This window comes from Arachis ipaensis, chromosome B9 (assembly GCF_059453495.1).
Source record: "Arachis ipaensis isolate K30076 ecotype BB chromosome B9, ASM5945349v1, whole genome shotgun sequence".
NCBI classification, from domain to species: Eukaryota; Viridiplantae; Streptophyta; class Magnoliopsida; order Fabales; family Fabaceae; genus Arachis; species Arachis ipaensis.
Genome location: NC_142444.1, coordinates 6,028,725 through 6,041,051, shown reverse-complemented (window position 1 = coordinate 6,041,051; position 12,327 = coordinate 6,028,725). Strand labels below are relative to the sequence as shown.

The following is a 12,327-nucleotide window of genomic DNA, read 5'->3' as shown; positions in this document are numbered from 1 at the left end:
CTGAACTTCTTTACAACCACATAGTGTATTTGAAAGCATAAAAACTATAAAATATTTCAAAACAAAAATCTAAATACAAAGGTTATGAACTAGGACATAAAGTATTGAAGTTAAACTTGGGTATAAATAAAGAAGAGTGCATGAGAGGAAAATTTGAAATTCAATATAACTGACTTGAGGAATGGATGAAAGGTATATTTGATTTGTCTGATTTTGGTCTTGATTATTATTATTATAGAATGATTTTATCTTCTTTACTTGCTTTTAAATAGTCGTTTTTTAAATGTGTTAGTCTATTTAGCAATTAATAAAATAATAGTGGAGTTATGTTCTACTTTAAGTCTTTGTAACTGTTGTTGTCCTCATGTCTCTGATAGATTTAGCGGATAATTTTTTATTAGAGAAAAAATATGTAAACAAGAGATGCTATTAGTTCTAAAGTTACGGCAATAAAAATAGAAGATAGTGTATTTTGGAGATTAAATTTCTATTTTTATTTTTTTATTGAATAATTTTATTGTTTTAACAGTCATTGTCAATGTTATTGTCATTGATGATTATTATTAGTTTGAGAAGAATTTTAGCATGTTATTAGTATTTATTAAATTGTGATTTATGTGTGATTTTTTATTATAGGAGATAAGATGACTCTAAAAGTTATTGTTATTTTTTTTGATTAAGCATAAAAGTTGCACCAAGGGAATAAGGGAGCTGCTGCTCCTGCCTAAAGTTTTTAAAAATTATTTCTTTTATTCAATTTATAAGATTACAGAAATTTTATATATTAAAACAAAATTTATTAAGACATTACTTATCAATTTTAAATTTCTTCTATTATCATGTAGCTCTTTTATAATTTTTCAATAAATCAATACTATAAGACTCTTTGTTTTATCAAAGAGAGTTTTTGATATCTATATTTTTATTAATCATATTAGGTAATTTTAGTATATTAAGATTTGTAATCATCTAAATTATGGCAAGACTATGTTGCTTTTTCTGTTTTAAAGAAAAGAAAGTATTATACCATAAAAATAAGATCTGATTTGATCATAGATTTGGACAATACTCATAAAAATAAAAAAAAGTAGTTAATTAGTATAAAAATTAAGTAAAATTAAAATAAAATAAAAAATTACTTTATCTCTTTTTTTTAGGTGAATTATTTTTTTCTCTTTTATTCATTTCTACTCTTAATAAATATTTTAAACATTGATAATATCAAAATATAAAAAGAACATTTACATCCTAATTTAATAATTTTCTGTTTAATTTTAACGAGTCAAGGTCTCTCCTTTTGATAAAATTTTAAAATATTATCTAAAAGAGCAAATAACTGGATTTAACTAGCCATATCAATTTTTAAAGAGATATTTGTTGGTATCTTTATTTTTTCCATTTAATATTATAACTGATAAATAAAAAATTAAAAGTTTTTTGACATAAAAAATACACACAAAATAAATTAACTATTATTTTTAGAATTATATACTAAGTTGATTAATTAATTTATAATTTAACCATATTAAAAATTGATATAAAAATCACATATAATACATCACTCAACAATATACTAAAAGGTACAACATAAATATTAGACCGAATCACTCGTTAGATCGCCCATGTTCTAGACTCGGGGGAAAACGGTTCGACCTGGACGGTTTGCAGCAAAACCGGTGACCCGACCCGAAATGGGTCATGTTTAATTTTTTGGGGTAACAAATGGAAACGACGTCGTTTCCAAGCCAACCCCCCCACCCCAAATGCCCAAATTCTGAAGTGCAGTGATCACCCACGACAAAGCCTCAACGTCGCTCTTCTCTGGGGTCTCTTTCTCGCCACTCTCTCCCTCAAGCTCTCTCACCTCTCTCACGCCACTCTTGTCTCCGGCGTGTCACTTCTCTCTCGGTCTGGCAGTCACCGTTTCAGACTCAAGCACGTCGCGCTGTGTCCTCACCGTCTCAAGCTCAGTCGCCGCCGTTCGGAAGAACCAGACGGAACTAGCATCTGGTCCCTCGGGTGGTGGTCGTTGTCGACTTCTTACTTCCGCCGTCAGTTCAGTTGGTCAGCTTCCTTCCTTCGCCGTCAGTTGGTCCCTGGCAGGTGCTGAGGTGAGCTTCCTTCGGCCCTGGTATTTCTTTTTCAATTTTATTGCTGTATATCATCAGTGCACCTTGAATTTATTGCTGAAAGTTGAATTTGTTGCTGGAATAATGATTGTTAATTTTTTTTGGTTGCTGTAAGTCATATTTGTAGGTAAAGTTTTTGTTGCTGAAAATTATCATAGTTGATTTGTTGTTGAAAATTATCATAGTTGATTTGTTGTTGAAAATTATCAATGATTTGAATTTGTTGCTGTAAGTTGAATTTGTTGCTGAATATATCGCTCAGCAAATTTGTTCGTTGCTGGAAAACATGTTGAATTGATGAAGCATCTTATTGTGATAGATGAGTATGATAGAAAACCTATCTTTTATTGCTTTTAAATTTTTGCTCTAAGTTGAATTTGTTGCTGAATATCACTTAGCTAAATCTTTTATTGCTGTAATTCTTTTATTTCTTTTGTCCCTGCATTCCCCTCTTCTATCTTTTTCAATTTTTCCTTTTCCCTTGTCCCTGTCAATTTGTTCTTGTAAATCATTACTGAACCATCTTTTGTTGCTGTATTGAGCTAAATTTGTTGTTGCTGTTGAGTTTAATTTGTTGCTGTAAATCATCTTTTGAGCTATATTTTTTATTGCTGAAAATCATCAGTGAGTTGAATTTGTTGTTGAAAATGGTCACCAAGATGAATTTATTGCTGTAAGAATAGATAGTTTCTGTGTAGAGTCTCATAGTCTTAGTCTTAGCCTTTAATTGTAATAATAAGAGTTGATTTAATATTGAGTATTGACAATTACATAGGCAATATTGGACTATTTGTATAATGGATATTTGATGGTGAATTTATGTTTTTGATTAGTTTGTTAGTCATTAATTTACTGACTGTTATGTTTTGCTCTCTTTTTCATTTAAATTGAGAAAGTATTTTGTATTAGTGACTAGTTTATTATCTATGTTTATATAGTTAGTTATGTGACTTATATCTACAGGTTGATACTTGATTATTATTAATATATTTGTAAAGACATGCATTTTAACTTTTGATTTTATTTTTTTTATAATTTTATATTTTTATTTAATTACGACGAGGTCAACCGAATGAATCAGTGACCCACCGGTTGAACTAGACAACCGGGTCAATTACCGGTTCGGTTTTGATAACTATGTATTGGAGGCACATATATAAATATTTATAGAACCAGGAAACCCTATTACAAGTCTAAAACCCTAAAAAAAGGGCACTGGTGTGTCCATTCCATTCTGTGACACATACCAGAATACCCATGGCGGTGATCCTTTTCAGAGCAACCTCGTGCTAAAACACACCCGTATCTCCTTGTGGTTCCAGTCTATCTCCCAATGAGAAAACATGAACTCTACCCTTCACTAAAATCCAACTATACCCTGGTCACTTCCTCATGCCCTTCAGCCGCATTTCTTTTCTCAAACTTGTCCCCTCAACGTGGCAATCTTTCGCAGCATATACACTACAGAGAGCAACATGGCCTGGGATATTTAGAGGATCCAACTCAAGTAGTCGCTTCGCAGCATGCCTAGCAATTAGGGGTGTGTAAATCCAAACCAATCCAAATTAAATCGCTCATCCAATCCAATTCAAACCAAAAACCGATTAAAATCGCATTAATTTGGATTTGATTAGATTTTATTTTTTGCAAACCGCATGGAACGGATTGGATTTCGGATCTACTCTCAAAACCGATTCAATCCAATTCAAACCGCATAATATGCTATAATATTATTATTTTAATATTATATTTATAATTTTATTTATAATATGTTCAATTTGTTATACATTTCTATATTATTAATGTATTATTATTATTTAATAAATATTTTATGTTCAAAATGTGATTTATTTATTTATTTTAACTAAATAGTTAAGCCTAGTATTAGATTTCAAACATAAGGAGCACTTTAATTAGAAAATCAAGTTGAGAGGGTTAGCCAATTGTAAGCATCTCATACATTCAAATAAAATTACTTTTTCATCTTAGCTGCCCAAGCTACGGTTTAGAACAATCCTATACATTTTGTATACCAGTCATACACCAGTTCCGTTGTTCTTTTAATATTTGTTTATTAATTCTGCATTAATTTCTGTGCAGGTTTGCATGCAAACACACATGCCAAAGAAGAAAAGCTGCTGCATTGAACACTACATTCGGTGCACCTTTATCTTGCACCACTTTGAGCTTCTGCAACTTCGTTTGCCATTCGGCATTAGGTGCAGCGAGTGAATGTGCTGCTCAATGGGGTCGTGAACGTGGTTGAAGGTGTGGTCCTTTGGCATGGAGCTAAAAATGTTTTAAGAATATAAGATAGATACGAAAAAAAAACCTCATTTTGAAAATCTATTGATGCGTGCCTCTACTCTCAGATACTTCCCTCTTTCAAATGTCACTCGCAATCACAATCTTCACTACCATTCTCAACCCTTTAATCATGCTTTGCCTTTTTTCAGAACCAAAGGCCCAACACTCGAATTCAATGATACTTTGCTCCTCCGTTACCTCTCCAATGGCTGGCACCATGAAGCACGAGATCTACTTTACAAGTCCTCTCGAGGCCACCCCCATGCTCGTATTGTTCATTGGACTTCCCTGCTCACAAAGTACTCGCGAGACGGTTTCATCCGTGAAGCTCGAATGCTGTTCAATATAATGCCGCACAGAAACATAGTCACTTATAACGCGATGTTGTCTGGGTACCTGCAATCTGGCATGCTTGATGAGGCTTCATGGTTCTTTGAGCATATGCCGAAGAGGAATGTTATTTCCTGGACTGCTATGCTTGGTGGGTTGGCAGATGCAGGGAGGATTGGAGATGCTTGGAGGCTGTTTGATGAAATGCCGGAGAAGAATGTGATCTCTTGGAATTCGATGGTGGCAGGGTTGGTAAAGAATGGGGAGTGGGACAAAGCAAGGATGGTTTTTGAACAGGCCCCAGAAAAAAATGTGGCTTCTTGGAATGGTATGATCGCGGGTTATGTGGAAAAAGGTAGAATGCATGAAGCAAGAGCGTTGTTTGAGGAGATGGGGTGTAGGAATGTGGTTAGTTGGACAAGCATGATTTCTGGTTACTGTAGGGTAGGCAATGTGGATGAAGCTTATAGTTTGTTCCAGACCATGTCGGAGAAAAATGTAGTTTCTTGGACAGCCATGATTGGTGGGTTTACCTGGAATGGCTTGTGTGCAGAGGCATTATCGCTTTTTCTTGAGATGAGACACTCTAATGCAATACCGAACAGTGAGACCTTTATTTCTTTGGCCTATGCATGTGCAGGTTTAGGTTTTCCTACTCTTGGCAAGCAGTTACATGCTTATATAATTGTCAATGGTTGTAAGCTTGATGATTATGATGGCAGGCTACAAAGAAGTCTCATTCGGATGTACTCTGCATTTGGTCTTATGGACTCAGCTCAAAGTCTACTAGAAAGTGATGTGAATAACTGTGATGAACAATCATTTAATTCTATGATAAATGGTTACATTCAGGCTGGTGAGTTAGAAAAAGCTGAAGATTTGTTTCACAGACTACCCATCAAAAACAGAATTGCAAGCACATGCATGATTGCTGGCTATCTTAGTGCTGGGAAAGTATTAAAGGCATGCAACCTCTTTAATAACATGGTTGACAAGGATTCCCTTGCATGGACTTCAATGATTTATGGGTATGTTGAAAATGAGTTGATTGCCGAAGCCATCGACTTGTTTGCTGAAATGATGGCTGATGGTGTTATGCCAATAAATTCTACATTCTCTGTTCTTTTCGGTGCCATTGGTTCAGTTGCATATCTTGAACAGGGGCGCCAATTACATGCCATCCAGTTGAAGACCATATATGACTATGATTTGATTCTTGAGAACTCTCTTATATCAATGTATGCAAAATGTGGAGAGATAGAGGATGCATATAGGATATTCTCTAGCATGTACTACCGGGACAAAATTTCTTGGAACATAATGATTATGGGCTTTGGAGATCATGGGAGGGCTAGTGAGGCTTTAAAGGAGTATGAAATCATGCATGAATATGGTATTAACCCAGATGGTGTTACTTTTCTAGGTGTCTTGACAGCATGTGCTCATGCTGGTCTTGTTGATAAAGGGTTGGAGTTATTTCGTGCCATGGTTGATGTTCATGGAATACAACCTGGTCTTGAGCATTGCATTAGTATGATCAATCTTCTGGGACGAGCAGGAAAGGTTAAGGATGCAGAGGAGTTTGTCTTGGGGCTTCCTATAGAACCAAATTATGCCATTTGGGGGGCATTGCTTGCGGTTTGCGGTTTGGGTAAAACAGATGTGGATGTTGCTAGGCATGCTGCAAAGCGACTGCTTGAGTTGGATCCTCTAAATATCCCAGGCCATGTTGCTCTCTGTAATGTATATGCTGCAAAAGCTTGCCACATTGAGGGGGCAAGTTTGAGAAAAGAAATGAGGTTGAAAGGCATGAGGAAGAGACCTGGGTGTAGTTGGATTTTAGTGAAGGGTAGAGTTCATGTTTTCTCATCGGGAGATAGACTGGAACAACAAGGAGATACGAGTGTGTTTTAGCATGAACGGAAAACATTTCAATTAAATGAACTGAAACCCTGACATACCTACCCCAGAAGGATTTCAAATCAAACAGACCCATTAGATGATAGAGTCATCATCATCAACAGCAACCCTAACCGATATCCATCCGAACCCATCATTCACCTCCACATCAAAAAAGAAATCTCAATCAATAGGCAAAGATACGGTACAGAAGTAGCTAGAATTAGGATTTTTAGAAGCAGCTAGAAATCTAAGTAGAGTATCTGGGAAATAGGCAAAGATATGGTGTGATTAGAAGATATGGAGTGAACTTGCTGCACTCGGTGATTGCATTGACCAGCGGTTGACGCATATCCAGAAACTTCCTGCACCCAAAAAAAAAAATCTTTTTGGGACCAAATATTCAATTTGAACATAAGCGATTTCAAAAGGGTCCAAAATAAATGAAATAAAAACCATAATTCACTTCTTAATGTTTGATCTTTTTTTATATATTCTAAAATTATCAAGAAGTTTCTCTTTAGATATCATTGTACTTGCACACACCAAGTATTGTGGCATTCATTTTATTGCTCTTTCATATTAAACCAAAGCTAGATATACTCTTTCTATTAGGTGTGATTCATCTATTCACTTATTTTTTTTATTCCTATTCTTTAGCCAACAATATCATAAGTGAGTCAGGTATAAAGAGTAGAAAAATTTCAATGAAGAGAAAAAGAGATGAAGAATTTACAATAAGAAATGGTTAGTTGTTTCTTGTGATTATTGTTATTTATTTGATTAATGATGTATTACTTATGTTTACATGAGTTTATGAATATCACCAAAATTTTGTGCATATGTGGTATGTGGTTTGTAGTAGTTGTGTTTATTTATTTTTTTCCCCTCAGTTTTAGTATTAAATTATATGTTTTTTTTTATATAGATCAAAAGACTTTTTTGTTCGAGAGTATACTAACTTCTGATGGATCGATATTGATTGATGGAGGTATATATACACACAGACACACACAAATATGCATATATATATTTATAAATAGTGGCTAATAATAATTGAGTTTTTAGTGCTATTTTATTATCTTTTAATTTTGGACTTGCTAAATACATTGGTTGCTTAGATGAAGATAGTATTGATGACACTTTCAATAATGTATTGACAACTCCTCTTGATCTCAAGGATCATGTGATGTTTGCAACAAGTAAAATGGAAGGTGTGTAATTAGTTTTAATAAATAAGCTCAATATTTTCCGTTTTTTACTTTTTTCCCTATATTGATAATCGCATCTTTGTTTTTTGTGACATATGATACTCCAATGATAGTCATTATTTTATAAATAGGATACTTGGACCATGGTGATTGTAATTACACTCACATGGTGTGGTGCAACTTTTTGGTATTCTGAACGTGTTTTAAGGAAATCTAAAGTTAATTGTCCAGTATTTTCAATGTGTTGTCTTAAAGGCAAAGTGCAATTGCCATTGTTAAAAGAGCCCCCTGAATTGTTAGTATCACTTTTCAATGGAAATGATTGAAGGAATAAACATCTTTTGAAGAACATTCGGGAGTATAATAATTTGTTTTGTTTCACTTCTATTGGTGGAAGGGTTGACACATCTCTTAGCAAATGGAGTAGGTCCGCCTCCGTTTATTCTTTGTGGTCAAAATTACCATAGGATTGATAGTTTACTTCCAATGGCTGGCTAAAAACCGAAGTTTGCTCAGTTGTATATTTTTTATACTGAGAATGAGTTGGCCAATAGAGAGGGAGTTTTTCGGTATAGTTTGATTATGCTTAAGTAACTTCTAAATGTTGTTGTATTCAAATTTGTTTTATATTCTTTTCTGTGTATTAGTATCTTAAAGTTCATTTTGTATCAAGTTTGAGCAGTGTGGTATAGGTTCTTTGGATTCAACATTAATTGAAGATTTATTGAAGATGATAGACGAAAATAATGTTGTTGCAAAATCTTTTCGTATCTAAACAGATCTTTCAACAATATCCTGATGAGTCTTTTTGCATTCGATTGTTTAGACATCAAGCTGCAGACCCTCAAGTGTATAGTGAATCCACAGATGCTGAAATTGCTGGTTTATTGTTGGTGACTTCGATGGCTCGGATACTGGACGTGATATCATTGTTCAATCTAGGAACGGAGCGCTACAACGTATTCATGAGACACGTACTTGTTACTGGCGGATGCAATATCCTTTGTTGAATAATAATTGGGAGTACTAGAGAAACTAATTTGTTGATGGACATATGGGTACAAGGAAGAATAATCTGGGTAACCAAACTTATTCAATCTATTAAGTTCTACTACTACTAGATTGTTATGTTCCTTTCCCTTAACGTTTTGATGATGGCGACGTTAGTTAGTTCAATTTGAAATTCTAAACCAAAAGACAATGACAAATTATGATGATGTGCCTGGTGCTAAAAATAAATTAACGCATGATACCTATGCATTCTTTGCAAATTCAAGAATGTGACATAATATATATATAATATGACATTGATGGCCAACTACAAATATTTCCTTTCTTCTTGTATTGATCTAAATATCCTTGCAGCTGATTCAGTTGCTGATTTTGGATTGTGAGGCAATGCTTTGATAACTTTTGCCTGGTGATGATGATGATGATCAACATTATTTGATGCCAAAAATGTTGGTGCCACAGGGAACAAAGGAAGTACATCACCTTTCATTTTCTTGCAAGGACTACTACTCCTACTACTTGTTGTGCTTCTATCTTTATCTTTTCTAACATTGTTGGTAGTTCTTGGCATTATTTGACTTGTATGGTAATTGGTAATAATGTTAGATGATGGGCTTTTGTACAATATGGAGGAATTCACTTCTCCAAGTGATGATGAATAATGGTGACTTTCATGACCATTATTAATGTTATTGTTATTATTATTATTATTGGGGTGCTCAATAGATGGATGCATCATTGGTGGTGAAAAAGAGTCAGAGAGGGATCCAATTCTTTGGTGAGAATTTGTGGGGGGAAGAGTTGGTACTTCTTGAACATGCTGAGGACTATAAGGACCATATATTGGTGTTATGAGACTTGGATTTGGAGGGCATGGCCCTATGATTGGCTTATATACAAGGCCTTCTAATGGGGACATAACAGGAACTAACCATTGGTTTCCTTGTGAAGTAGGGTACACACAACCTAGGGTATTTTTGGTATTCATTGAATCTAGAGAGGTTAATAATGTAGGCTTTCCTATATAATGTCCATGGTTATTAAAATGACCTTTGCTTATGTTGTTGATACAAGGAGGAGGAAGGGGAATCTTGCCACCAATTGCAATGTTTTCGGAATGATTGGCGAGTTTACCGGCCGGCGATTGATCGGCGACATAATCAGATTGTAACCTCTTGAATGGTGATGGTTTTGGTAGTGTTCTGTTCAAGACATGGATATCTTCAAGCAATAGATGGGGTGATCTAGCAATTGTTTTTTGTACCTGATTTTAAGAAATATAAGAGTTAATTAATTTCCTTATGGTAATACAATGAAGAAAAGAAAATATAATTATTTGATAAAACAAACAAACAATTAATAATATATCATCTAGCAATTAATTACCTCTATGAGCCTATGCAACTCAGACAGTTGTATGAGGAAGATTCTTTGTTGACTGAAATAACAATGTAAGTATATATATTAGGTCTAAGACAACAATTATTAAGAGCAAAATAAAAGAAACATAAGAAATAAAAAATTAAATAATTTTGTTTGTAACTTGAAGAAATAGTTCCCATGATCAATCTACATAATTACATTATAATATGAGGAATGCAAGACCATGTAAGATAAGAGGATCAATTTAATTTGAAGAGTAATTGTACTAGTTCAGCATATGATATTACTATAGATCATCATTATTTTTTGATAAGGTAACTAAGATTAGGAAGCTATAACTAAACTAGTTTCTTCCTTAATTTAATAACAGCCAAACTTGGTAAACAAGTCACTTTGATCATCACTTGTTAAGAGAAGTATCAACAGATTAAGAAATAAATTTGGTAGCAAGGTATAGGAATGTAAATGTAAATGTAAATGAAAATTACAATGTAAATAGAAGCTTACTTGATTATAGTTGTTCTTGCTTTCCAAAATTGCTTTTCACCTATAACTCCTAGAACATCATTTGGGGAAATATCCATGCCCAATTTACATTCCAACCTTGGTTTATTTAAGCCATTATAATGTCTATATGTCTTCTCTTCATCTTCTTGTGACTTTTGAGACACTTCTTCTTCTCTTTCGTTTTTCTCATATTGTGTGGAATTCAGTTCTATTGTCACAAGTGAATTCACCTTCTCTCTAAATGAATTGAGACTTTTAAGTGGAAGTTTGTCTTCATCCTTGTCATTTTGCTTAAGGTTACAACCTGAATTTCCCTCATGGGCAGAACCAGCATATTCACCATCAAATGTTTTCAGAAAACACCTAGTGTTGATGAAATCATCTGGCTGAAACAAATTGTATTTGTCACTAAATGGTAATCAACACAGAAAGTATAAAATTCGGTAAAGTTACACTTGGATTTTGGTTTTGGAACAAAAATACACAGACAGAGTGACAAAGACAGCGAGATAAAAAGTACATAAAATATTCTGTTTTTCGGACCCAAAAAAATGTCTCAATTTTATGTTTATTATTTCTGAAATTTTGTCTCAAAAACAGTACTCAAAGGTAGTTGTTTTGTCTCACTCATGTAACTTACCATCAATTTGGCTAAGTTAATCTTTTTGGAGTTATAAGCTTGAATATTCTCAGCAAAATATGAACAATTTAACTAAAGTGAATAGAAATATGTATTAACATCATAACATATTAACATGTGTCTATGTCTATAATGTTGTAACAAGTTGTAAAAGTCAACCAAATCCTAAGTGTAACTTAAAGCAAATAAAGCTAACAATCTAACATGTTATGAAATGGCATTTTTTACTTGACTCACATAGGGAGATATTGAAGGAGGTGTGAAGCTTCTAAGATGGAGAGGAAACAAGGATGTTGATGATCCTGAGGCATAATTTTGAGAAGGCATATGCATATTAATGTTGAATTGTTGATAGATAGCCATCTTATTCCTTGGTGGTGCTTTAGGCCCTCCTCCTTTTTCAGCATCTTTAACATGCAATCTTGGGAACATTGGAATTATTTCTTTTCCTTCATCAATCATTGCCCCTTTCATCATACTTACTCCTCTTTCTTTCTTTCTTTCTTTCTACACTCTCTTAGCTTCACTCACACAAACTTCGTGTATTTCACATCAATTGTGACTACCAATTTGTCAAGGAAGAAGAAAAAGAAAATCTCCTACCCCAATAAAAATTGATATATAAAACTTTAACCAGCTTCAAAGAAACACATTCTTTTATTGTCCGTTATGATAATGGATTAACAAACAACACATAAGATAAGTGTTTACCTAAAGAGGAAAACACATAGGCTTTCTCTATTAAGTACAAAATAGAGAAAGAGAAAAAAAAATGTAATAAGAAAAATAGATTTAGTAGGAACACAAGATCACCTAGAAATCACAAGTACTAATTAAGGTAAAAATAGTTTCAGTATGATAATCATGATGATGATGTTAAATTGATGATTATAAAGCTGTTTGAGCAAAT

General features: G+C 33.7%; 2 protein-coding genes across 7 annotated transcripts; one reads left to right on the top strand and one right to left on the bottom strand.

Annotated features, from left to right (window-relative positions):
- Nucleotides 1–1,730: 1,730 nt before the first annotated feature.
- Nucleotides 1,731–9,594, top strand: LOC107618338 (pentatricopeptide (PPR) repeat-containing protein). Of its 6 annotated transcripts, none has more exons than XM_088498506.1 (7): nucleotides 1,731–2,111; nucleotides 4,230–4,397; nucleotides 4,586–7,412; nucleotides 7,594–7,656; nucleotides 7,787–7,879; nucleotides 8,703–8,955; nucleotides 9,242–9,594. In XM_088498506.1, exon 3 carries the CDS (start codon nucleotides 4,770–4,772, stop codon nucleotides 6,678–6,680), a length of 1,911 nt encoding a protein of 636 aa, XP_088354632.1. In that variant the 5' UTR covers nucleotides 1,731–2,111; nucleotides 4,230–4,397; nucleotides 4,586–4,769; the 3' UTR covers nucleotides 6,681–7,412; nucleotides 7,594–7,656; nucleotides 7,787–7,879; nucleotides 8,703–8,955; nucleotides 9,242–9,594. The 6 variants fall into 6 exon arrangements, with proteins under 6 accessions (XP_088354632.1, XP_088354628.1, XP_088354629.1 ...); XM_088498504.1 differs by having other exon boundaries at nucleotides 1,759–2,111; nucleotides 4,230–6,870; nucleotides 7,326–7,412; XM_088498502.1 differs by having other exon boundaries at nucleotides 1,745–2,111; nucleotides 4,230–7,412.
- Nucleotides 9,195–12,028, bottom strand: LOC107614760 (protein HEADING DATE 3B-like). Its single transcript, XM_021112455.2, has 4 exons — nucleotides 11,655–12,028; nucleotides 10,778–11,163; nucleotides 10,274–10,325; nucleotides 9,195–10,151 (listed from the first exon to the last, which is right to left on the bottom strand). The coding sequence occupies exons 1-4, from the start codon at nucleotides 11,892–11,894 to the stop codon at nucleotides 9,195–9,197; spliced, it is 1,635 nt and encodes a 544-aa protein (XP_020968114.1). The 5' UTR covers nucleotides 11,895–12,028.
- Between the last annotated feature and the right edge of the window lie 299 nt (nucleotides 12,029–12,327).